General features: G+C 45.8%; 3 protein-coding genes across 5 annotated transcripts in view; 1 reads left to right on the forward strand and 2 right to left on the reverse strand.

Moving 5' to 3' along the window:
- Nucleotides 1-10,309, reverse strand: part of ZNF711 (zinc finger protein 711) — a 117,030-nt gene extending 106,721 nt beyond the window's left edge. Inside the window, exon 1 of the mRNA XM_016426752.2 lies at nucleotides 10,176-10,309. The gene's annotated coding sequence lies outside the window, so the exon portion shown is untranslated. The remainder of the gene's footprint in view (nucleotides 1-10,175) is intronic.
- LOC100617106 (probable ATP-dependent RNA helicase DDX53) overlaps nucleotides 6,805-25,218 on the reverse strand; it is a 59,094-nt gene continuing 40,680 nt past the window's right edge. Inside the window, exons 1-4 of one of the 2 annotated variants that reach the window (XM_056808970.1) lie at nucleotides 20,443-20,581; nucleotides 19,674-19,754; nucleotides 16,978-17,094; nucleotides 6,805-10,472 (exon numbers count right to left, since the gene is read on the reverse strand). In XM_056808970.1, coding sequence (XP_056664948.1) covers nucleotides 7,541-10,390 — 2,850 coding nt within the window. In that variant the 5' untranslated portion in view covers nucleotides 10,391-10,472; nucleotides 16,978-17,094; nucleotides 19,674-19,754; nucleotides 20,443-20,581 and the 3' untranslated portion in view covers nucleotides 6,805-7,540. Of the gene's footprint in view, nucleotides 10,473-16,977; nucleotides 17,095-19,673; nucleotides 19,755-20,442; nucleotides 20,582-25,218 lie in introns of those variants that run through there. The other variant, XM_003342289.4, reaches the window with a different exon arrangement.
- Nucleotides 20,625-25,218, forward strand: part of SATL1 (spermidine/spermine N1-acetyl transferase like 1) — a 37,347-nt gene continuing 32,753 nt past the window's right edge. The window contains exon 1 of one of the 2 annotated variants that reach the window (XM_007507408.3): nucleotides 20,625-21,065. In XM_007507408.3, the coding sequence (XP_007507470.2) occupies nucleotides 20,793-21,065 (273 nt within the window). In that variant the 5' untranslated portion in view covers nucleotides 20,625-20,792. The remainder of the gene's footprint in view (nucleotides 21,066-25,218) is intronic. The other variant, XM_007507406.3, reaches the window with a different exon arrangement.

Consider the following 25,218-nt stretch of genomic DNA (forward strand, 5'->3'; position numbering starts at 1 on the left):
TTATTATGTTAGCTCATCCTACCCATGAGCAATCAATGTTTTTCCAATTGTTTAAATCTAGTTTTAAGAATATTTTTTAAAAGGAAGGAGGGGGCAGCTGGGTGGCTCAGAGGATTAAGAGCCAGGCCTAGAGACAGGAGATCCTGGCTTCCCAATCTAAGCCTTGGCTACTTCCTAGCTGTGTGACCCTGGGCAAGTCACTTAATCCCCATTGCTCAGCCCTGACCACTCTTCTTCCAGAAGGTGAAGGGTTTTAAAAAAATTGTATCATTTCAGCAATTCAGGAAAATGCTTCATCTTTTATTCTGTATTAGATTTTTTGGTATTATAAACAGAAAATGAAAACAATCTTGATTTATCTATTCAGTCAGGTTGTAGTTTTCCTGGCAAAGACATTAGAGTGGTTTGTCATTTCCTTCTCCAGTTCGTTTTACAGGTGAGCCAACCAAGGCAAATAGAGTTAAGTGACTTGCCCAGGTTCACATAGCTAGGAAGTGTCTGAGGGCAGATTTGAACTCAGGAAGATGAGTTATCCTGACTCTAGGCCAGGCACTCTATCCAATGTACCACCTGGCTGCTCCAATGTATCCATTACAACAGAAAAAATGAATGATTTTAGGCATTTGCCTCCATAAGCCAAAGACCTGCTCCAAGTACCCACCTTGTTCTTCCTCCTGGGAGAACATTATTCTATATCATCAGAGCAGCCATTGGAGAAGGCAACTTTTCTACAAGGCCACCAATGAAGAGACTAGAAACTCCTTCAGGGGATGGAGAGACTGGCTGGCTTGCTTTCTCTGTGTCCCCTAGTGCCTAGGAGAGTAGGAGATAGAGATACCAGTGTAACAAGGATTTACTGATGACAGGCACTTAAGAAATGCTTGGTAATTGATTATTATAGCTCACTGGAACATGGTTCCCTCTAGATGAGCTTTGATGTTCCAGCTCGGAAATTCAATGATCCTATGATTTAATATATTGGCGAGCATTGTTCCTTTTATCTCGGAATCTCAGAGTAAGGAGGCATTTCTGAGGACTTCTAGCAACTCATCTCTTAACAAGAAGGACCTCTATGACCCACCAAGAGGTCCTTCATTGAGAGGGCAAGCCCATTGCATTTGCAGAGGTAGTCCAGTGCATTTTGATGCAGTTCTACTTGTTGGAAAGTTTGCCCTTAAACCAAGCCAACGCTTGCCTCTTTTGGACAACCCAATGTCCTTAGTTCTGTAGCCTGGGGCAAAGAGAATTCAATTTGAGCCAATATTTATTTAGTGTTGTAAGATTAAAAATTAATATCCAATACTCCAAGTATTATCCTTTTTAAGATTTATTCATAACCACTTGAAGTAGAGGAATGTGATAGCCTAAGCAAAAAGGGGTTTCCCTGACTGTGCAAGTGGGAGAAGAGAACGAGAGAGGGTGGACTTCCAGAAACTTTTATGTCCAACATGTAAGAACATAATGTGGAGAAGAAAAGGGAAATCTGGCAAATGAAGTCCAGGGGTGCAAAATCCTAGTTACACAGTGTCTACTATGGGCAAGGCACTGGGGATACAAAGACAAAAGCCAAACAGCTCATGTCCTCAGGGACATAAATCGATAGAAAGGCCAAAGTAATAGAACTATTCTTCCACATGGCAGTCCTTCTAATATCTGAAGACAGAAAACATGCCCCCCCACCCAAACTTTACTTCTTTAGACTTAAAATGTCTAATTCTTTCACATGACTTGAAAACAGATTTCATATCCCCTCCACTGTGAATCTTCACTTTTTCAGATTTGAAAATTTCCAGTTCTTTAGGCTGATCTTTACATGGTATGATCTTGGGGTCCTTTACCATCCTGGTCACCATCCTCTGAAAATTCCCTACATCATCAATGTCTTTCCTAAAATCTGGTACTCAGAACCAACTATATTATTCAAGGTTCTGACCAAATCACACAACTGTGAGACTGTCGCCTCCTTAGACCAGTACACTCTGCTTTTTTTTATTAAACCCTCACCTTCTGTCTTGGAGCCAACACTGTGTAGTTTGAGAAAAACTGCTGTATGTGTTTCAAAAGTAAACAAAGAAAAAGAGGAAGAGACAAATGAGTTCATGGAGACAATTAGGAGAGAACTGAAATATTTAAGAGACAAGATTGATAAACTGGAAAAAGTGTTATGAGTGTTATCTGGAAGCCCCAAAAGCTATTGCAATTGGCTCCAAGGCAGAAGAGTGGTAAGGACTAGGCAATGGGGGTTAAATGACTTGCCCAGGGTCACACAGCTGGGAAGTGTTTCAATTCAGATTTGAACCCAGGACCTCCTGTCTCTAGGCCTGGCTCTCCATCCACTGAGTTACCCAGCTGCTTCCTACACTATGCTGTGTCCCTGTTCAGATCAACTGTTCCCTGACCTTGTATTTTTGCAACTCGGGTGAAAAACTTTCTATTTATCCATATTAATTTCACCTTCTTAGATTTGGACCAACTTGTTCTGACCTCTGTTAGTTATTCCTCCCGGCTTTGTGTCATCTGCATATTTGATAAGTTCGCCATCCTCGTCATTGCTACAAAATGTTAAACAGCAGAGGTCAAGTACAGATCCCCTTGGCACTCCACCAGCTACCTTGACCCAAGTAAGGGGTTATCAACCCCTTTGGGTCCTGGATTCCTTTGGTCATTTGCTTAAGTCTGCATTCCCTTTCTCAGAACAATGTTTTTAAATTCATAAAATGAAACAGATCCTTCTTATGAAAGAAACCGCTTCTAGTGAAATTGTTTTCAAGTAGCGAAAAACCAAATTCATGGACAAATTCACTAAGAACCCCTTCCTAAGCTGATAGAGAGCCATTCATTGTGACTCTTCAGGTGGGTCCATTCACTTTGGAGTCCACCTAACTGCACCCCATTATCTATCACAAAATCTCCCATTTTGCCCAGAACAGTAACACATGGGGCAGACGTTATGCAAAATGTTGGTAGATTTTTGGTGAACAACAGCTATAGTATTCCCTTATCCATCTAACAACCCTGGCAACAAAACGGTTAATCTAGCATGACCTGTTCTTGGATAAAGCCATCTGGCTTTTGGTGAACATTAGTTCCTTTTATAAATGTTGAATAATATCCCTTAAACAATACATTCTCGAATTTTCCCAGGAATCACAGTCAAGCTGGAATCGCCATGGAGCTAACAGATTCCATTCTCGTCCCCTTTCATGAAGACAGGGCTATTTTCACTGTTCCAGTCCTAAAGCAGCTCCCCCATGCTCTATGATCTTTCATTGAAATGGGGGTTTGTTTGTTTAACAAGTAATTTCCAAATGTACCACTTCCTCAGTCCTTTTTAACAGTGAAAAACAAAACAAAATACCAAACAACCAAGCAAAATGTGCCAACATGTTAATTGCACTGGAGTGCATATCCATGTTCTATAACCTCAACAGTGAAAAGAGGGAGATCCATTTCTTTCTTTCTTCTGCACTTGCAAGCTTGGCCATTATAGTGATCATGTGTAGAGGGCAGCTGGGTGACTCAGTGGATGGAGAGTTAGGCTCAGAGATGAGAGGTCCTGGGTTCCAATCTGGCCTCAGACACTTCCTAGCCGTGTGACCCTGGGCAAGTCCCTTTATCCACACTGCCTAGTCCTTACCACTCTTCTGCCTTGGAGCCTATGCAAGTATTGATTCTATGACGGAAGCTGAGGGTTTAAAAAAAATAACATGTAGCTTCATCTCATTGGTTTGTTCCCATAATTGGTTTCTGCATATGCTGTTTTCCTGATTTAGCTTATTTCATTCTGCATCTATTCATATATCTGTCTATATATCTCTTCTTCTAGTTGTTATTTCGTAATTGCCCAATAATATTCATATTCACATGACATACTATGATTTGTATACAGAAAGTACTTAATAAATGTTAATGTTTCATTTGTTCATCCATTCATGGTTGAGCTAGGGAGGCATAAGAGACACACATGACTTGAGAGAAGCAAGAGGTCAATGTAGGTTCGAATACTCTAGGAGAACACTTGATGGAAGAAGTCGGACTTCGGCTAGCTTCTGGAGTAGGGCTAGGATTTTTTTTAAACCCTCACCTTCCGTCTTGGAGTCAATACTGTGTATTGGTTCCAAGGTAGAAGAGCGGTAAGGGCTAAACAATGGGGGTCAAGTGACTTGCCCAGGGTCACACAGCTGGGAAGTGTCTGAGGCCAGATTTGAACCCAGGACCTCCGTCTCTAGGCCTGGCTCTCAATCCACTGAGCTACCCAGTTGTCCCCTGAATGGCTAGGATTTAGGAAGGGGTTGGGGTGAACGTTCTAAGCAAAGCAAGGAGCATCATGGGACAGCAGGGGGCTTTCTGACTGGAGAGGAGAGTGAATGTTGGGGAGGAATGGTGCTTTGGTTCTGCTAACAAGGGACTTTCTGAGTTTGGCAAGGAAAGTTACTACTTGGTACCTTTTAATCCAGTTTTTAGGTGCTTAATAATAGTATGGAGGGAAGGATTTGTGAGGCTTGAAATCCTATCAGTTTGGACTCCAAGAGGTTCAACTCTGGGGTAGAGAGCTGTGCTGGAGAGTGGAGAAATGCCAAGATCTGGTAGCACACACCTTCCTCACTGAAGGAAGAAGTGCTTATGAGGACAGCATCAGTTAGTTTGCACCACTCATTCCAATGATTCACTCATTCCAGGGCCAGTCAGCCCCCAAGGGGTACCTGATATATGATATAACCACAGCTTCAGGATGTTTTAAACAGACCCCCACCAATGGAAACTGAAACTGGATAATAGGGTTTTTAGATCCAGGCAACACTTAATACTGTTTGATTACCTTCTTGGGTACTTTCTTCTGCCTCTCTTCCAACCTGTCAGACTGTTGTTTCCTTAGCTGTGCCTTCATTGGCTGCTGTGTTCCCCCAAAGCTTGGTATGGCGCCTTCTTTACTCTCTGCACTGTCTCACTTAGTGACCTCATCCACGAGTCCAATTATCATCTCTATACAGATGACTTTCAGATCTACGTAACTAGCTTTAGTCTCTGTCTTGTAAGGGGTAAAATTATGGTTGGGAGATTTAATCCCATCTTCAGAGTTTAGCCCTAAATTACAAACTACTTATTGGACATTTTTTAATAGGCAATGGGGGTTAAGTGACTTGTTCAGGGTCACACAGCTGGGAAGTGTCCGAGTCCAGATTTGAACCTAGGACCTCCCATCTCTAGGCCTGGCTCTCAATCCACTGAGCCACCCAGCTGCCCCCTTTATTGGACATTTTGATCCAGATGTAGACATCTCAGATTCAACATGTCAAACCCCCCGAACTTTCCCATTGTTAAGGTATCAATATCACCATGCTTTGTCACCCAGGTTTCTAAATTCAATGTCATCCCCATCTCTTTACTCTCAACATAAACATCCAATTGGTTGCCAAATCTTGTCACTTCTGCCTCCACATCCCCGATTGATAATGTTACCTTCTCTCCATTCATACAATCATGACCCTAGTTCAGACCCTGATCACCTCAATCTGGACGATTGTAATCATTTTCTAATTGGGTTTCCCGTCTTGAATGTTTCCCATTCCAATTCATGCCCTACATAGATACCAGTGACTTTCCTAAAATGACGGCTTGATCATATCTCCCATTACCCTCACAAGAACATCCTACTCAAGAAACTCCAGTGGCTCCTTGTTACCTCTAAGATCAAAAATACATTCTTCTTTCTGGCATTTACAACTCTTCATATAGTGGAGGTTTCTTATTTTCCCAATATTCTTATGCGTATATATGCTCTATGGTTTGGTCCTACTAGTTTACTTTCTATTTTTTACACATGACATTTCATCTCCCATCTCTACGCTTTTACACCGACTGTTTTTCATAGTTGGAATGCTTTCCTTCTTTATCTCCATAGCTTGGAATCCTCGATTTCCTTCCAAGCCCAGCTCAAGAACCACTCACTTTCTACATGAACCCTTTCTTGATCCCTCTCGGTGCTGCTGTCAATACTTCCCAAACTACATTGCATTCATTTTCTATATGATCTCTATATGCTTATATTTGTACATGTGATCTCCTGTTAGAATGAATGTAAACTCCCTGAGAACAAGAAATGTTTCATTTTTTCTCTTTGTATTAGGCCTTTGCTTAGGACAATGCCCAGCCCATAGTTGGCGTTTTAATCAGTGGTATTTAGGAAGACTGGTGTGGTAGTACGATACAACATGGATCAGCAGAGGAGAAAGAAACAAGATGAGCTGAACTAGATTGGCAGCAGAAGAAAGGTGGAAGAATTTCATTTATAAGATATACTGAAGGGAAAATGAAAGTTAGGGCTTGAAGAGTGGAAGAGAAAAGCCTAAGGGATATAGCAGTCTAAAGGTGGGACAGTCCACACAGTCTGGTCCAATTCTATCATCTCTAGATGAATTGATTCCTGGGAGAATGGTTTAATTTTAAGACTTGGAGTGGGGGTGATTCATATCCATTTGGATCCTTTCTAGGATAGTCCCAGGGATCACAAATCGAACTTGACTCTTGGGTATACCCTGAGGCAGACCTCATATTGCAGTTCCTTTCCAGAATTGGTCTGGGCTAACTAGTGCCCTTTGGATAAGGAATGACCCAAGAATGAAATGGACTGTGCTAAACTCCGAGGGCTGCAATGTTTCAAATATAGATTGGATGCCCTTCACTTTAGGGGCTCTCCAAAGTTGGTAGTGAGTTCTACTAAGATATAGAGAATGAAACAATAAATGTATCATCTATTTGATGAGATGTTCAGTGGAATGACTCAAGGAGGAGCATGGAAGGGCATTTTTGTTATTGCAAGCTTTCATGCCATTAAATCAGTGGTTCTCAACCTCTCTAATGCCGTGACCCCGCAATACAGTTCCTCATGTTGCAGTGACCCCAAACCAAAAAATTCTTTTGGTGGCTACTTCAAAACTGTAATTTTGCTACAGTTATGATTCAGAATGTAAATATCTGATATGCATTATGTATTCTCATGGCCACAAATTGAGAGGTTGAGAACCGCTGCATTAAATCATATCAGTGTAGTCTAGAAAGTGGGCTGTCAATACAAAAGTAGAAAAGATGTTCATTTCTTGTCCACTGGAGCAAACTGCCCTTAACTGATTTATAGAAATCAGAAATGGATTTTATCTTTTTCAATTCCCAGAGGACCTGTGTGCATTTGATTGGATAGCCTGCTTTATGTTCTACTCTTCTTATCGAAGGAATCTATATTACCTATTGCATTATTGTATTTTTAGTTCAGCCACTTTCCTGTGCGGTCACTCGGTATGGAGACATGAGCTCAAACTCACCTTGACCACCTGGGAGAACAGACTCTTCCCACTCCCACATATACTAGAGCACTGGAATGCCAGGTACATTTTTTTTTCTTTCCTTTCCCCACACTCTTAATCACATCCCCACACAATTTTAGGGTTTTCTGATTACCAGATGAAAACAATTCAGGAGGATTCTTTAAAACACTTTTTTAAACATTAAAGAGGAGTATAAAGACATCTTAAAGTGATCTACATTATCTTGGCCTGCTATAATATCTTAACTTCTTTTCCTCGTTCTTTCTGTGTTTGTACTGCTTATATTGCCTAGCCATTGATGCAAGCTCACGGGGGACCTCTTGGTTGGCCCGCTGTAAGATGTTAATTAGCTCCCCCGCAACGCTCCAGTCGCCTTTGGTGAGTAAAGTGATCGATGACCCACTTTGTCCAGCTCGTCCCGTACGTCCAATTCTATGGATGTATTCTTCAATGTTTTGAGGAAAATCAAAGTTAAAAACATGAGTGACATCGAGGACGTCGATACCTCGTGATGCCAGATCTGTAGCTATTAATATTTTCACTATTCCTTTTTTAAATTCCTCTAATGCTTGGTCTCGGTCATCTTGTTCTCGACTACCATGGAGTGACTGCACAGGTATGCCCTTAATGCTCAGGTCACTGGATATATCATCAGCAATAAGTTTTCTGCTCACAAAAATAATTACTTTATGTTCAGGCATCAACGAATCGATGAAAGAACGTAGCAAAACTCGTTTTTCTTCTTCAGTGGTTACGATGATTTTCTGTTTTATGGTGTTCACGGTGGTTAGATCCAAGGTGCCAACATAAACTATCATTGGATCTTTTAGGTATTTTTGTGACAAATGACGGACAATATCGGGCCAGGTAGCGCTGGTCATTACCGTTTGCCTATCTGGCCGTATATCTGATAAAATTTTCATTATTTGAGGCTCAAACCCCATATCCAACATCTTATCAGCCTCATCTAGAACCACGTATGTAATACTATTAAGATTGACGAGGTCGTTCATCTGCAGGTCGCTAAGTCGGCCTGGGGTGGCAATGATAATATCTATACCCCTGGGAATATGCTCAGTTGGACCACTTTTGTCTCCCCCATATATACACATGCTTTTAATTCCCTTATAAGTGTATTTCTTACATTCATTGTCAACTTGAATCGCTAATTCTCTGGTTGGTGTGAGCACTAGCATACCAGGCCCCCTCCTCTCCTCCCTGGCTACTGGCTGGTGGTCAAGATGAATAAAGCCTGGCATCAGGTACGCTAATGTTTTCCCAGTACCTGTTTGGGCAATACTGATTAGGTCAATACCTTTCAATATGATTGGCCATGCCTGTGATTGTATTGGCGTGGGTTTGCTGAAACCTACCTTCCTGATATTTTCCATAACTTCCGGATATTGATGAAATGCATCTTCGAATTGGCAGACAGGGTGCGGAATAGATCTTTTTTCATTGGTTTTTAAATCATCACAAGTTACATTATTGTTTTCTTTGCGCCACCTGTCTGCTTCTGATTGTAACATTGATTTTGTTCTCGCTGATTCAACATAAAAATCTTTTTTGACAGGTGGTAGGCTTCCCCACTTATTTTTAATGTATTGCAGGTGGCTTTGTCTAATTGCATCCCAATCAATCACAGGTACTTTCCTTTCGGTGGCCTTTTCAGTAGATGTTTTCAAGGTGCCGCTCCTTTTTGCTCCCTCTTTAGAATACCTCTCTGCTTTTTTAACCGTTTCTTCCATTGCCGACTTAGCTGGTTTCTGGCTCTGTTGTTTGCCATATGCCCTTGCCTCTGACTCAGATTCTCCTCTGGGGTTCCGCATTTTAGAGCCAGGAAATTCTGGCAACTTTTTCACTTTGTTGCCTCTTTGGCTTGTGCTGGCTCCAATCACTCCGGTCTTAATCATGAAGCAGAGAGGTGAATCTTTCTTGCAGGAGCTCTGGGCCTGGGTCTCCTGTGCTGCCAGGGGGCCACTCAAACCCCTGAGGTTGCCTCTTCCCTGCCCTTTTGTACCAATGTTATGGGCTGGGCCTGGAAGGGAAGGGCCGATGTTACCGGTGGCATAACTGCTAGCTGTTTCTGTGCTGCAAAAGGGAGACAGAGGTGGAGTTAGGTGCTTTGATGATGATTGACGTGCACAGGCAGGGCTGATGGTACGGGTGGTATAGTCGGTCGACTTTCTTCTGGTGGATAAATGGAACGGTGGTGATATAAGATTCTTTCTGGATGGCTGAGACTCAGAGGCAGGCAAGATTACGCCAGGCGAGGCAGGGCTGATGTTATGGATGGTATGACTACTAGACTTGCTTCTAGTAGATGAACGAGATGGTGGCGATATCAGGTTCTTTTCTGATGCCTGAGGCTCAGAGCTGGACATAGCAAAGCTCGAAGAGGGAGGACTGATGGTACATGTGGCAAAGTTGTTATACGATTCAAGCTGATAAGGTGAGAGAGGCAGCGACTTCTCCAATGGTGTCTTGGACACCACTGAGGGTACGTCAAAACCAGAAGAAGTAAGGTTGCTATTGTACGTAGTAGTGTGGCTGTTAAATTTTTCCACAGGAGACAAGTGAAATGAGAGTGGCATTAGCTTGTCCACCGGTGACCATAACTCATAAGGCGGCATAGCAAGGTGATCAAGATAGCTGCTATCTGTTTCTGTAGTGGATGCCTGAGATGGAAATATCAGATTTTCCACTGATGACCAGGGCTCAGAAGTTAGCAGAGAAGAGTGAGCACCATAGCTGCTATCCGGTTCTACTGCGGATGGCTGAGATGGGAGTGATTTTGGCTTCTCCGCCAGTGACCAGGGATCAGAGGTTGGTACCAGAAGGTGAGCGGCATACCTTCTCTCTGTTTCTGCTGTGGGCGACTGAGGCAAAGGTGGTTTTGGCTTCTCCACGGTCCACGGTTCAGAGGCTGGCACCAAATGATGAGCGGCATAGCTTTTATCTGTTTCTCCCGTGGTCGCTCGAGATGGGATTGAGCCTGGATTCTCTGATGACTGGGATCCGGAAGTTGACACATCATAGTGAGCAGCAGAGCTGCGATCCGTTTCCATACAGATGGAAGGGATGAGTCGTCTCTACCCCAAATCAGGGACAGCAAGAGCTCTGTCTAGCAGTAGACTCTTCATGGCCTCCCTATTGGGTGAAAAAGAGACCTGAGAATTAGTACTTAAATATCACAAATTCATTTGACCCACAAAGCACTATTAGAGTGCACCTTTGTGTAGAGCTGAATCTCTGTGACTCATAGTCAGAAATAAGGAATTTGTCCATGAAAATATAGCAAGGCTAATTTGACTTTAGAAGTAACTGAAAATATCCATATGAAAGGGTTGTTCTGATAGTTCTTTTATGGTAGTTGAGTCTAGAACTTAGCAAGGACTTTGTTCAACTATGGGTTAGACTAGCTTAGATGACCTCCAAGTTCCCTTCCAATTCAGAGATACTCTGAAATCTCACAGGGCAGAGTTATAATATAATCTTGTTCTATCTTTATGGAATGTAGGAACCACATTCATTACCACCACCTTAACTTGGTTCTGTGCTTGAAGATAATTATGCCAGCAGTCATCTTTCCTCGCTAAATACCCAACAACTCCAACGAATGCATCTTGGGCATGTTTCCTGTCACTAGGCTACCTGCACAATTCTAAGGTACCATAGTACATTATTTCTTAGATATGCCAGTATGAGTGTGTGGTGATAGATCAGATAGCTAGACAGCTAGCATACGAGAACTGTATTGCTGGATTGATCAATCCTTTCGGTAATCAAGTGGGATGACAACTTTGCAGAGACTGGTTTTCCCTAGATCTATTTTATATTTGTTCCTACAGAACTTCATTGTTGGGGATAAATTGTCCCACTATCAAGGGCATCTTCAAGTCTAACTCTATCTTTCAAAGTTCAGGTCGAAAGAGATGAGAGTGAACATCTATTCCACTTTGTAGATGACAACTAAGGCCCAGACAGGGTTATGATACTTGCCCACAGACAGGTAGAAACAGGACTAGAATCTAGACCCTGGTCCTCTGACTCCCAAGTCAGGGCTTTCCTTCCTTAGAACTATGCCTCTCCAGTGAGATAGTTCTTGTTCACCCCATGATCTTAGTGTCACAAATATTGAGCAGTCATCAAATTCTTTCATATCTAGAAATGACACGATAGCTGACTCCAAATGTCTGAAGGTCTACCATATGGAAATGGGTTGTTCTGTTTGATCTCAGAAGGCAGGTGGTAAAGAGGCAAATGGAGACTTACTAAAAGTTATGAGGTCCCTTGGGAGGCACTACGTACCATTTCATTCAATATCTCTAAGCAGAAGTTGGAATATCACTGAGTATTCTATAGAGAGGGCTTGTGTACAAGAATGGGTCAGACTAGATGGCCTTTCTGCTCCTCTCCAACTTGGTGATTCTTGGCTTATTTAAAAAACAAACCCATACCTTTTGTCTTGGAATCAATACTTTTGTATTGGTTCCACGGCAAAAGACTGATAAGGGCTAGGCAGTGGGGGTGAAGTGCCTTGCCCTGGGTCACCCAGCTGGTTAGTGTCTGAGGCCACATTTGAACCCAGGACCTCCTATCTCTGGGCCTGACTCTCAATTCACTGAGCCACCCAGCTGCTTATTAAAAAACAGGGTCGCTTAGGGAAAGTGGGGTGGAATATGTTCTAAACAGAAACTGATATCAGAGTATGTAACTGAAAACAAGGCTTAGTCTAGTCCTTTTAAAACTACCCTAGATTAATGCGAGGGGTTATCTAGTGCTATGATTTCCCGGTTCCAAAGTTCAAATAAAGTAGAATTCTCAAACAGTTGACATCAGCTTTTCTACTTAGCTTCTGGAAATGTGATTGTTACTTTGGCCTTTTACTAGCAACTGAACTCTAAACTAGATGGCCTAGATGGCCTCTATAGCCTTTTGTTCTGTGGACATCTATACACTATGATGATCTCTGAAGAACTCTTACCTTCCCCCTTTCCTTCTCTTGTGGTACAACTCTACCTTATTCTAAAATGGCCCTGGAAAAGAGCAGTCCCCTCCTTTCATCTGGGACTTCCTTTTGCACTTGGAGGTAAATGTCCCCTGAGAATTATGTTTTGTGATAAAAGATAATCAGAGTCAGTGGTAGATCAGTCCCATGAACTTGGAGAAGTGAATTTGGATCATCGCTTTTGCCTACCATTTTCGGTTTGCTGCTTCTTATTCCTCTTCATATACTCTCCTTTTCAACAAAAAGGGGCCTACTTACTGTTCCCCTTTATCTTTCTCTTAAAACTCCTCTTCAGAACTTCTCCATTATTGTTAAGGGCACCACCATCCTACTTATCCAAGTTTAGAAACTGAGTCATCTTTGAGTCTTTACTTGCACTTATCCCATATATTCAATCAGTTGCCATGTGCATTTTGGTCATTTTTACTTCTTGACCCCTCTGGGTAGAGGATTCCTCTCTACCATCCCAGTTCAGGACACCATTTCTTGCATGTATAATTGTTGCCCAGTTTTCCTACCTTAAGTCCCTCCCCACTCCAATCCACCCTCTACATAGCTGCCAAAATGTGTTTCTTAAAACATAGTCTGATTGTGTTCCACCCTGTGGCCCCCTAATCAAACTCCAGTGATGCCTATTATCGCCAGCATCTAATAGAAACTCTCCTGCTGCGCATTTAAAGCTCTTCACAACCTGGTCCCTTCCTTTCATCTTTCCCTTCTCTTACTCCTACTGTAGCCAGCAAATTGGCTTGTTTACTGTGCAAGATAATCCACGTCCTATCTCCAGGCCTTGGTATTTGCTATCCAGCGAATGTTCTTCCCAGGATGAGGCCCTTTCCTGGTTCTATCAGATGCTGATGGATGCCTCCCTTATCCAAGATCCTATTTTGCATATTCCTCTATACATGCCCATTCCCCCCCTCCCCCCATCAAAAAGCTCTTCGAAGGCAGGGACAGTTCCATTTTTGTCAGGTGGTGTGTCCCCATCACTTCTCACAGTGCTTTCCAGGCACTAAAGGCTTATAGACCATCATTATATCCCAATTCTGAGCACCATTGCCTCAGCTGTCCACAATTCAATCCTCGAATTGAAGTCTTCCCAACCACCAAGCATCCCTAGTTTCCTTCAGAAGTCAGCATCCGTACTTCCCTCCCTTACCTATGTGGCCCTGTTTGCCTTGGAGATATTTAGTAAATCCAGTTTTTCCCAGGAGCACAGGGATAGCTATATTTTGTTTCCCTCTTTGGGTCTCTAGGGCTTACTTAGCTCCCTGCCTCCCACATAGTAGGCCCATAGCAGATTAACTGAAGAGTGAATTCAAATAAAGGGAAGAAGGGAAGTTAGACAGTGACAGTTGGTCAACATGCTTGGGAAAACGATGCTTCTCCATATGAAACTTTCCTAGAATGGTTGCAGAGACAGGTAGGAGAACCGCTGGGGGATATGACGTTTGAACTAGTTAACTTACCATCCTGTTAAAAGAAAAGGGTTTGCAAGGGGGAAAGTGGGTTTGGCTGCCTACAAATGAAAGGGGTCTAGTTTAGAAAAGTTGTTTGGTAGTCAGCTCTTGGCATTGCTCTTCAGATTTTACTCTTTCCCTTTCCTTTTTTTGTTTTGGGACTTGAAAATGGGTCATCTCATCAGTTTGGACACTCCCCCCCTCCACACAGATGCCCAAGGAAACCCTTCTCTGCCTTGGTAAAATCATGAGTTAGGGCCCAAAAGGAATCCATCACCTCAAGGCCAACTGTCTAGTAATGAGCCTACATTGTTATCTAGACTAAGGCTTTGAGAAAGTCTGCTGAGCTAGTCCTCTACCTTCAAAAACCCAGGGGCACTGCAGAAAAAGGTGGCATGGGAGGATGAATATTGCCCTGGAGCCAGAAGACTTCAAGTTTTGTCTCTGATGCATGCTGGCTGCGTGACCCTGGGCACATCCACCGGCCCTCTGAAAGCTGTGGGCAGCTAGCTCTTTCTTAAACCTTGAAATTGCAGGAAAGATACCACGCCGGCAGAGGGAATTTCCTCATCCAGGAGTTCACTCTAGCTATGAAATCTCCAGTCCAATTTCTAGCTAATTGTGGACGGAAGAAGCAGGGGGAGACTTCACGGCAGTCACTTAATTGTTTCAAAGGCACAGAAGTGAATTGGAAAAGCCCATTTTGACCATTGAAATGAGAGGAGAAATGCCTCAAACCTTAAAATTAGCCAAGTCATTAAACCAGTGGTCTCCAAGACCCTTCTGAGAATAGCTTACTGTCAACTTTCCTCTGTTCCTCCTTAAGAATACCTGTGGAAGAGGGCAGCTGGGGCACTCAATGGGGCAGCCAGGCCTAGAGATGGGATTCTAATCTGGCCTCAGACACTTCCCAGCTGGGTGACCCTTGGCAAGTCACTTAACCCCATTGCCTAGCCTTTACTGCTCTTAGAACCAATACACAGTATTGATTCTCAGCCAGAAGGCAAGGGTTTAAAAACAAAACAAAAAACCCCCCAATGGTCTCCAAGCCCCTTCTGAGAATAGCTAACTGTCAACTTTCCCTTGTTCCTCCTTAAGAATACTTGTGGAATTGGGGTGCGGTGGGCAGTTTTAACGCGGAAGAGAAAGTTTAGCCTACATTCCTCACTAGATATTTGTAGAAACATGTCTGTAGAGGGAGAACCTTTTACCAAGAGCCAAGGCAACTTACTCCAAAGTTGGGTTTCTTCAAACAGTGCGGAGTGGACAGTCAAATATGTATGAAATATTGGCTATGCGGTGGGCACTAGGTTAAGCCGAAGATACACGGAAAGGCAAACGTTGCTCATGGTCTAATGGTGGGGGGAACAGCACACAAAGCACTAAAATACATAGGACATTTCTATCTCTACAGCTATACAGTATAATGTGGAAGGTAATCCCGCAGATCATGGTCCCAACTACTACCCTGGCTCATTTCTTTGGTCATTTTTGTGTGTTTGCAAGAAATGTGTTTGACTTAAAGTTGGGGTTCAGCTATGCTTGTCTGTGTTTCCCCAATGATGGTATTGACTTCATTGAATCAAGATATCAAATCCCGTCCAGGAGCTTCAGGTGTGAAGTCAGAGTACTGGAGCTGCATTTCAGAATCACAAGGAGCTGGGAGGTTTCATCTGCTAATGGCCTAGGCCACTGCTTCTGGCTCCTAACAAACAGCCCCCAAGAATCACCTACCTGGTGGGGGCTGCGATGAGAGGAGTTGCCAAATTTTGAAATGAAAACTCAATTGAGTAGAATGGGTTCTTGGTTGGGGTTCAGCAGCTATCTACTCTAGATGAAATCCTATTTTTAGTGAAGATAAATATTGGGGGAAATGGGCCTGAGAAGGAGTAAGATGTAATAATCAAACCAAATACACACTTGCATACAAGTTCTATGGCTTGTGATTAGGGCCTCCATGAGGAAATTTCAATATGAGACTTTTCCATGTAGAATATTAACAAAATCCTGTATCCAAAATGAGAAATTTTAAAAAATCTCACAGATGTGACAATTTGGGGAGGAGGTGTATGAAAATAGACTTATTATCTCCTCTTTCTTATGCTGTTTCCCTGATAACTGCTTTCCCTTTTTTTAAACTGTCACCTTCTGTCTTAGAATCAATGCTGGGTATTGGTTCTAAGGCAGAAGAGCAGCAAGGGCTAGGTGATGGGGGTAAAGGGAATTGTCCAGGCTAGACTGGGAAGCCAGGACCTCCTGTCTCCAGACCTGGCTCTCCATCCACTGAGCCACCCAGATGCCTCCTCTTTTCTTTTTAAAAAATATTCTCATCTTCCATCTTAGAATCAATACTGTGTATTGGTTCCAAGGCAGAAGAGCGGTAAGGGCTAGGCAATGGAGGTAAAGGGAATTGCCCAGGGTCACCCAGCTAGCAAGTGTCTCACATCTGATCTTAACTCAGGACCTCCCATCTCTGGGCCTGGCTCTCCATCCACTGAGCTGCCCCCAAGCTGGTTTCCTTTATGGAGGGAAGGGGTGTTTCATACCCCTGATCTGCCTGGCTGAGGTCTGAAACTGTAATGTATGTAACAAGAACAAGATGTAGGGATGGGAGTCTCACAAAATATGGTTCTGGTACCTAGATGAAACTGTGACAAGGAGGTGAAAAGAGATGAAATGTTCCCCAGATTGCTGAAATGGAAGCTGAATCTTGTAGCCTGTAACCAGACTAGCTCTCACCGGGATTTCAGGCCTTCAAGTGTTCTACAGCTAAACCAGGGACTAATCTTTGCTTCAGGGACATCATTAGGTCATTACTGAGTCGGGGTTCAGAGTGGAGAGGCATTGAGGTGACTCCGTCAGGGACTAGGCTAGCTGTCTATGGGTAGGGATCTGAGTAGATAATGAGTGATGATGCTACCACCACGTGGCCAAGGAGGAGATCTGCAACTACAGTGATCCTGCAGCTCTCTCTGCATAGGGTACCTGGTGGGTGGGGGTGGGGTGGGGGGAGGCGGCACTCCGGCCTGAGAAGGTGCTCTCCAACCCTGCCTTCCAAGAGCTTCTCAGGTGGGGCCAGCTGCCTGAGGAAGCAGTGCTGAGAATGAACGTGTAGTTCTACCAGAGTATACCGAAATTCACTTGGACAAATGGGTGATTAGACTACACAGGCTCTAACACTTACATATTAGATAGGCCGTACTCTAAAGCAGGAGAGTACAACAATAACAGCACGGCGGGCGGGAAGGCCTGCACGTGGGCAGGGAGAGACAGCCGTCCCTCGGTTGGTTCGAGAGCAGCCCTGTGAGAAAGAGAAATGTTATAAAGCGAGTTGATGGATTCTCCAAAGCTCCCAAGTGGTGCCAAGGCCCAGGAATCTTCTCCAAGGCCGCCTTTCTGAGGCCTCTGCTGGAAACCAAACCAGCCAAATATCCCTGCCCCAATGAATTATCTGGAGAGCACAGTGGAAGGGGAGCTGCACGCCTGTTTCCGCTTGTCTTCCCAATCCACTGGACTGCCTGGCTTGTTGTTTTAAGGCCCCTGGCAATATTGGGCCACTCAACAGCTTGGGCAGCTGCGCAGAACTACAGAATGGAAAGGAAGGGAGAGGTCATATAGGGCAACCTGAACACTTCTTGAAGAGGAAACTGAGGCCCTACTCTGAGAGGTTTTCTGAATTACCCAAGCCAAGTGGAGAATGGCAGCTATGATTTAATCCATGATCTCTAGTACAGAGATTTTAAACTGCAGGAGCTGGAAGTGACCTGGACCAACCCTGCCCCCTCCAGGCAGGCTAGACAGGTCCAGAGGTTAGATGATTAACCCAAAGTCACACAAGGGAGTAAGGAGATAACTGAGTTCTGAACCCAAGTCTTCTGGATCACAGAATCATAAACAAGCGCTAACAAGGTATCCAGACTAATGTCTTCATTTACAAATGAAGCAAGTTAGACCCAAAGAAGTCATGTGGTTTGTCCAAGATTATACATAGAATGGGGGGGGGGGGAGAGGGAGAGAAACTGAAAGAGAAAGAAAGAAGGAAGGAGAGCAGGGGGAGGGGGAGGGAGAGAGGAAGAGGGAAAGGGAGGGAGAGAGGTGGGAGGGAGAGAGGGAGAGCAGGGGGAGGGAGAGAAACTGAAAGAGAAATAGAGAGGGAGGGAGAGAAAGAGAGGGAAAGAGGGAGAGGGAGAGAGGGAAAGAGTGAGAGGGAAAGAGGGAGAAATGGAGAGCAGGGGGAGGGGGAGGGAGAGAGAGGAAGAGGGAAAGGTAAGGAGAGAGGGGGAGGGAGGGAGAGAGGGAAAGGGAGAGGGAGAGTGGGGGGAGGGAAGGAGAGGAAGAGGACAAGGGAAGGAGGGAGAACAGGAGGAGGGAGAAAAAAGGAGGGAGAGAGGGGAAGGAGGGAGAGCAGGGGGAGGGAGAGAGAGAGAAAGGGAGCGGAAGAGGGAGAGGGAAGGAGGGAGACAGGGAGGGAAAGGGAGGAGAGGGAAGGAGGTGAGAGGGAGACATAGAGAGAAGGAGGGAGACAGGGAGAGGGAAAGGGAAGGAGGGAGAGGAGGAGGGGTAGGGAGAAGGAGAGGAAGAGGGAAAGGGAGGGAGAGAGGTGGGAGGCAGAGAGGGAGAGAAACTGAAAGAGAAATAGAGAGGGAGGGAGAGAAAGAGAAGGAAGGAGGGAGAGCAGAAGGAGGGAGAGAGAGAGAAGGGGAGGAGGAGGGAGAGGGAGAGGAAGAGGGAAAGGTAGGGAGAGAGGGGGAAGAGAGACAGGGAAAGGGAGGGAGTGAGAGGGAGAAAGGGAGAGGAATAGGTATATGGAGGGAGAGAGGGGAAGGAGAGGAAAGGAGGGAGAGCTAGGGAGAGAAAGAGGGAAGGAGGGGGAAGAGAGGGAGACGGGGAGAGGGAAAGGAAAGGAGGGAAAGGGGTGGAGAGAGAGGGAAAGAGAGAGAGGGAGAGGAAGGGAAGGAGAGGGAGAGCAAAGGAGGGAGACGGAGAGGGAAAGGGAGGAGAGGGAAAGAGGGAGACAGGGAGAAGAAGAGGGGGAGGGAGAGAGGGAAAGGAAGAGGGAGAGGTGGAAGGAAAGATGGAAAGGGAGAGGACGAGGGAGAGAGGGGTAGGGAAAGAGAGGGAGAAAGAGGGAGAGTGGGAGAGGGAGAGAAGGCAAGGAAAGGAGACTGGGGAGGGAGAGGGGGAGAGAGGGAGAGAAGGTGAGGGGGGAGGGAGAGAGAAAGGGAAGTAGGAAGAAGGGGAGAGAGAGAGGGAAAAATAGAGGGGAAGGAGGGAGAAGAGGGGGAAGGGAGAGGGAAAGAAAGGGAGGGAAGAGGGGAAAGGAGGGAGGGAGGGAGGGGAAGAGAAACTGAGAGGAAGAGAGAGATGGGGAGGGGGGAGGGGGAGGGGTAGAGAGAAAGGAAGGAGGAGAGGGGGAGGGAAGGGTAGAGAGAAAAAAATGGTATTAGAATTTGAACCCAGGTTATGTGTCCCCGAATCATAAGGTAATAGAGCTGGAAGGGCCCTTAGAGGTCATAAAACCCTCACTCCCTCTCCCCCAAGCTTGGGGAGTCCAGAGACAGGACTTCCTCAAGGTTACACAGTAAATGGCTAAACTGGGATTTGGAACCAGGTCCACTACACTACAGAACTACAGATTACTACAGCTAGAAGGGATTTTAAATGTTGCTTAGCCCAATCTCCACATTTTATTGATAAGGAAACTGAGGCCCCCTGGGAGATTAGGGGATTTACTCACCCAAGATCACTCATGGAAGAACTGGGATTTGACCCCAAATCGGAGACTAGCAGAATTTAAAGGGCCCTTAGAAGTCATCTGGGGCCATCCCTTTTATTGTGTGGAAGAGGGAAAACAGGCTGTGACAAGTGAGAGTTACTTACCCAAGGTCCCACAGTAAATGGCAGGGCTGGGATTTTGGTCCTCTGCACTACAGAACGGCAGACTATTTAGGCTAGAAGGAACTTAAAATAAGGTCATTAACTTCAATCTCCTCATTTGACAGATGAGGAAACTGAGTTTCTGGGAAGTTAGGAAACTTAAACAAAGCTATCCAGCTGGATTGAAACTTGAACTCAGGGGCTCCATCCTACAAAACAGTGGCGGGGTCCAAGGGTGTTCAGGGAGGTGAGGGGACTTACCCAAAATAAGTGGCAGAACTAGGATTTGTTTGTTTGGTTTTTAGGATTAGGATTAGAACCAATGACACATGTAAAACCCAGTGGAATTGTTCCTTGGCTACAGGAGAGGTGGGGGGAGGGGAGGGAAAGAATATCAATCATATAAATACAGAAAAATAGTCTAAATTAATTAAATTAATTTTTAAAAGGACAAGGATTAGAACCCAGGAGAACAACAGAATACTAGTGGAGTGAAAGGGCCCTTAAATTGCCCCTCCGATTCCACGGGGAAGAGAACCGGCCCGGAAAAGTTCCGGCAGCTTCCGTAATAACTGGGTGAAAGTGGACCGGCAAAGGCCCTTAAGGGTAACCCTAAAGTACTTTACAAACCCCCAGACTAAGGCAAATTCAAGGGGGAAAGCTCCTAGGAGAAGAGAGCTCGAAGGCAGTGGCTGCCGGGACATGGACTCTGCTGGAAAGCAGTATGTGAGGGTCCTTTGTTAGGTTCCTGAGCGGGGACCCCTAAAATTACCTCCGAAATAGGTGTTTGGGAGGGTCCGGAGCCGGAGCCAGCTGACTACCAACCGCCTCCGTCAAAGCTCCCAACCATTCTGACCAGAGGCAGCTCAGGTTAGAATGTATATAGAGCGTCTCCTAGCGACGACCTCTGTGACAGCAACTGACAGCGCGAGGGGCGGGGCCCTTCGAGTTCCATCCAACCGGGATAGGCCCACTCCTCCCACCTCCAACTCTCCTCCCCCTCCAGTGCCCAACTCTGGCTTCCTCATCTCTCGTTTTAATAGTTCCACTTCTTCTCCTAGCTGCCCCAAATCCTTCCCTTCCTGCTCATCTGGGCAGGGAGGATGGGCGCCAGCCCCTGCCATGGCTGCACCGTTCAATTCCCATGAGGGGTTGGTGCCGGAAATTAGAGAGGAGACGGAGGAGAGAATCAGGGCAACTCAGACAACCCAGACAGAGAAAGCTACTCTCTGCCGCCAAACCATGACCGCCACCACATTCCGAGTTCGTCCAGCCCAGCCTCAGGACTGCCCTGAGATCCTGAGGCTGATCAAAGTGAGCTGCCCTAGAACAGGAGGTTGGGGGATGGGCAAACAGGTGCCAGGAGGTGGGCAAAAGGTGGTGGAAGCTCCACAGGTAATGAAGGGCAACAACCTGGAACTGACAAGTGAGAAGGGTGGCAGATGGGGACACAGGGGTGAGGGATCCGGACCCGGGGCAGGTGCAACGGAGAAGGGGTGCCAACCTTCACAGAGAGCTGAACAGGAGGGGGGGGGACAAGATCTAACAGGTGATTTGCCCAACATCCTGTGACAGGAAGGGGCAGGTAGAGATTTAAAAATGAGGGGCCCCAATATCCTTTAGAGAGGTCACAGGAGGGGGCAGGTAAAGAGCTAAAGGTGAGGGTCCCAAACTCCTATGAGGAGGGTACAGGAGGGGGAAGGTAGAAAAATAAATGGTGAGAAGCCCAACATCCATTAGAGATATAACAGGAAAAGACAGGTAGAGAACTAAAGGAGAGGACCCTCAGCCCAAGTAGGAATGTGACAGGAAGGGGCAGGTACAGAGGTAAAGGTGAGGGCCCTCAGCCAAAGTAGGTATGTGACAAGAAGTGGCAGGTATTGAGCTAAAGATGAGGGTCACAACTTCCTATAAAGAGGTTACATGAGGGGGCAGGTAGAGAGCTAAAGGTGAGGGCCCTGAGACCCTGTAGGGATGTGACAGGGAGTGGCACGTAGATCTCTAAAACTGAGAGTCCTTTATGGATATGACAGGAAGGGGAATGTAGAGAGCTAAAGGGGAGGTGATGATCAGAGCCCCTGGATGAATGAGACAAGAAGGGGCAGGTGGAGAGCTAAAGTTCAGGGCCCCAAACTTGATTAGAAATCTAATAAGAAGTGGCAGGTTTGAGCTAAAGGTGAGGGTCCCAACCTCCATTAGAGATGTGAAAAAAGGGGCAGTTAGAGATTTTAAAATGAGGGCTTCAAGCTCTATTAGAGAAGTGACAAGGGGGTACAGGTAGAAAACTAAATGGTGAGAACCCCAAAGTCCATTAGAGATGTGATGGGAAGGGGCAGGTAGAGAGAAAAGGTGAGGGACCCAACATACTTTATGGATGTGCCAGGAGGGGGCAGGTAGAGAGATAAAGGTGAGGGTCCCAACCTCCACTAAATATGTCATAGGAAGGGGCAGGTAGAGATTTAAAAACGAGGGCCCCAAACTCCAATACAGAAGTGATAAGGGGGTACAGGTAGAAAATTAAATGGTGAGAACCCCAAAGTCCATTAGAAATGTGATGGGAAGGGGTAGGTAGAGAGCTAAAGGGGAGGGTCCCAATATCCTTTAGAGAGGTTACAGGACGGGGCAGGTAGAGAACTAAAGGTGAGGGTCCCAAACTCCTTTAAGGAGGTTACAGGAGGGAACAGGGAGAGAGCTACATAGTGAGAGCCCCAACCTCCATTAGAGATGTAACTGGAAGGGGCTATGGAAGCAATAAATGAGGGCTCCAAACTACTGTATAGAAGTGACAGGAAGGGGCAGGTAGAGAGCTAAAGATAAGGGTCTCAACCTTCATTAGAGATATCACAGGAAGGGGTAGGTAGAGATTTAAAAATGAGGGTCTCAACCTCCATTAGATAAGTGACAAGGGGGTACAGGTAGAAATCTAAATGGTGAGACCCCCAAAGTCCATTAGAGATGAGACAGGAAGGGGCTGGTAGAGAGTTAAGGGTGAGGGTCCCAACATCCTTTAGAGAGGTTACAGGAGGGGGCAGGTATAGAGCTACAGGTGAGGGTCCCAATATCCTTTACTGAGGTTATAGGAGGGGGCAGGTAGAGAGATAAAGGTGAGGGTCCCAACCTCCTTTATGGATGTCACAGGAAGGGGCAGGTAGAGAGATAAAGGAGAGGGTCCCAACCTCCTTTAAGGACATTACAGAAGGGGGTAGGTAGAAAGATAAAGGTGAGGGCCCTGAACCCCTGTAGAGTTGTGACAGGAAGGGGCAGGTAGAGAGCTACAGGTGAGGGTCCCAACCTCCTTTACTGAGGTTATAGGAGGGGGCAGGTAGAGATTTAAAAATGAGCGCCTCAACCTCCATTAGAGAAGTGACAACCAGGTACAGGTAGAAATTCAAATGGTGCCAACCCCCCAAAGTCCATTAGAGATGAGACAGGAAGGGGCTGGTAGAGAGCTAAAGGTGAGGCCCCCAACAGCCTTTAGTGTGGGTAAAGGAGGGGGCAGGTAGAGAGATAAAGGAGAGGGTCCCAACATCCTTTACTGAGGTTATAGGAGGGGGCAGGTAGAGAGCTAAAGGTGAGGGACCCAACCTCCTTTATGGATGTCACAGGAAGGGACAGGTAGAGAGATAAAAGAGAGGGTCCCAACATCCTTTACTGAGGTTATAGGAGGGGGCAGGTAGAGAGATAAAGGTGAGGGCCCTGAGATCCTGTAGAGTTGTGACAGGAGGGGGCAGGGAGAGAAGCAAATGTGAGAGCCCCAAATTCCATTAGCGATCTAATAAGAAGTGGCAGGTTTGAGCTAAATGTGAAGATTCCAACCTCCTTCAAGGAGGTTACAGGAGGGGGGAAGGTAGAAAAATAAATGGTGAGAAGCCCAACATCCATTAGAGATATAACTGGAAAAGACAGGTAGAGAACTAAAGGAGAGGTCCCTCAGCCCAAGTAGGAATGTGACAGGAAGGAGCAGATAGAGAGGTAAAGGTGAGGGTTCCAACCTCCAATAGAGATGTGACAGGAAAAGGTAGGAAGAGAGGTAAAGGTGAAAGTCCCAACCACTTTTACAGAGGTTACAGGAGGGGACAGGTAAAGAGCTAAAGGTGAGGGCCCTCAGCCCTAGTATAGAAGTAACAGGAAGTGGCAGGTAGAGAGCTAAAGGGGAGGCTCCCAACATCCTTTAGAGAGGTTACAGGAGGAGGCAGGTAGAGAGATAAAGGTGAGAGCCTTGAGCCCCTGTAGGGATGTGACAGGAAGGGGCAGGTAGAGAGATAAAGGTGCGGGTCCCAAGCTCATTTAAGGAGGTTACAGGAGGGGACAGGGAGAGAGCTAAAGGTGAGGGCCCCAACCTTCATTAGAGATGTAACTGGAAGGGGCAGGTAGAGAGCTAATGGTGAGGGTCCCAATCTCCCTTATGGATGTGACAGGAAGGGGCAGTTAGAGATTTGAATAAGAGGGCCTCAACCTCCATTAGAGAAGTGACAATGGGGTACAGGTATAAAACTAAATGGGGAGATCCCCAAAGTCCATTAGAGATGTGACAGGAAGGAGGCAAGTAGAGAGCTAAAGGTGAGGGTCCCAACATCCTTTAGAGAGGTTACAGGAGGGGGCAGGTAGAGAGATAAAGGTGAGGGCCCTGAGACCCTGTAGGGATGTGACAGGAAGGGGCCCCAACCTCCTTTATGGATGTCACAGGAAGGGGCAGGTAGAGAGATAAAGGAGAGTGTCCCAACATCCTTTAGTGAGGTTACAGGAGGGGACAGGTAGAGAGATAAAGGTGAGGGACCTGAGACCCGGTAGAGATGTGACAGGAAGGGGAAGGTAGAGAGATAAAGGGGAGGGTCCCAAACTCCATTAGAGATGTGACAGGAAGGGGCAAGTAGAGATTTAATAATAAAGACCCCAACTTCCATTAGAGATATGACAGGAGGGGGCAAGTAGAGAGATAAAGGTGTGGGTCCCAAGCTCATTTAAGGAGGTTACAGGAGGGGACAGGGAGAGAGCTATATGGTGAGAGCCCCAACCTTCATTAGAGATGTAACTGGAAGGGGCTATGGAAGCAATAAATGAGGGCCCCAAACTACTATATAGAAGTGACAGGAAGGGGCAGGTAGAGAGTAAAGATGATGGTCCCAACCTCCATTAGAGATGTCATAGGAAAAATGAAGGCCCCAACTTCCATTAGATAAGTGACAAGGGGGTACAGGTAGAAAACTAAATTGTGGGACCTCCCAAAGTCCATTAGAGATGAGACAGGAGGGGGCATGTGGAGAGCTAATGGTGAGGGCCCTAAACCTCTGTAGGGATGTGACAGGGAGTTGCAGGTAGAGAGCTAAAGGTGAAGGTCCCAACTTCCATTAGAGATGTGACAAGGGGGTACAGGTAGAGATCACATGGTATGAGCCCAAACCTCCATTAGAGATGTGACAGGAAAAGGCAGATGGAGAGCCAAAGGTGAGGGCCCTGAGCCCCTCTACAGTTGTGACAGTTAGTGGCAAGTAGAGAGTTAAAGGTGAAGGTCCCAACCTCCTTTATGGATGTGACAGGAAGGGACAGG

This window comes from Monodelphis domestica, chromosome X, assembly GCF_027887165.1.
Source record: "Monodelphis domestica isolate mMonDom1 chromosome X, mMonDom1.pri, whole genome shotgun sequence".
Taxonomy (NCBI): domain Eukaryota; kingdom Metazoa; phylum Chordata; class Mammalia; order Didelphimorphia; family Didelphidae; genus Monodelphis; species Monodelphis domestica.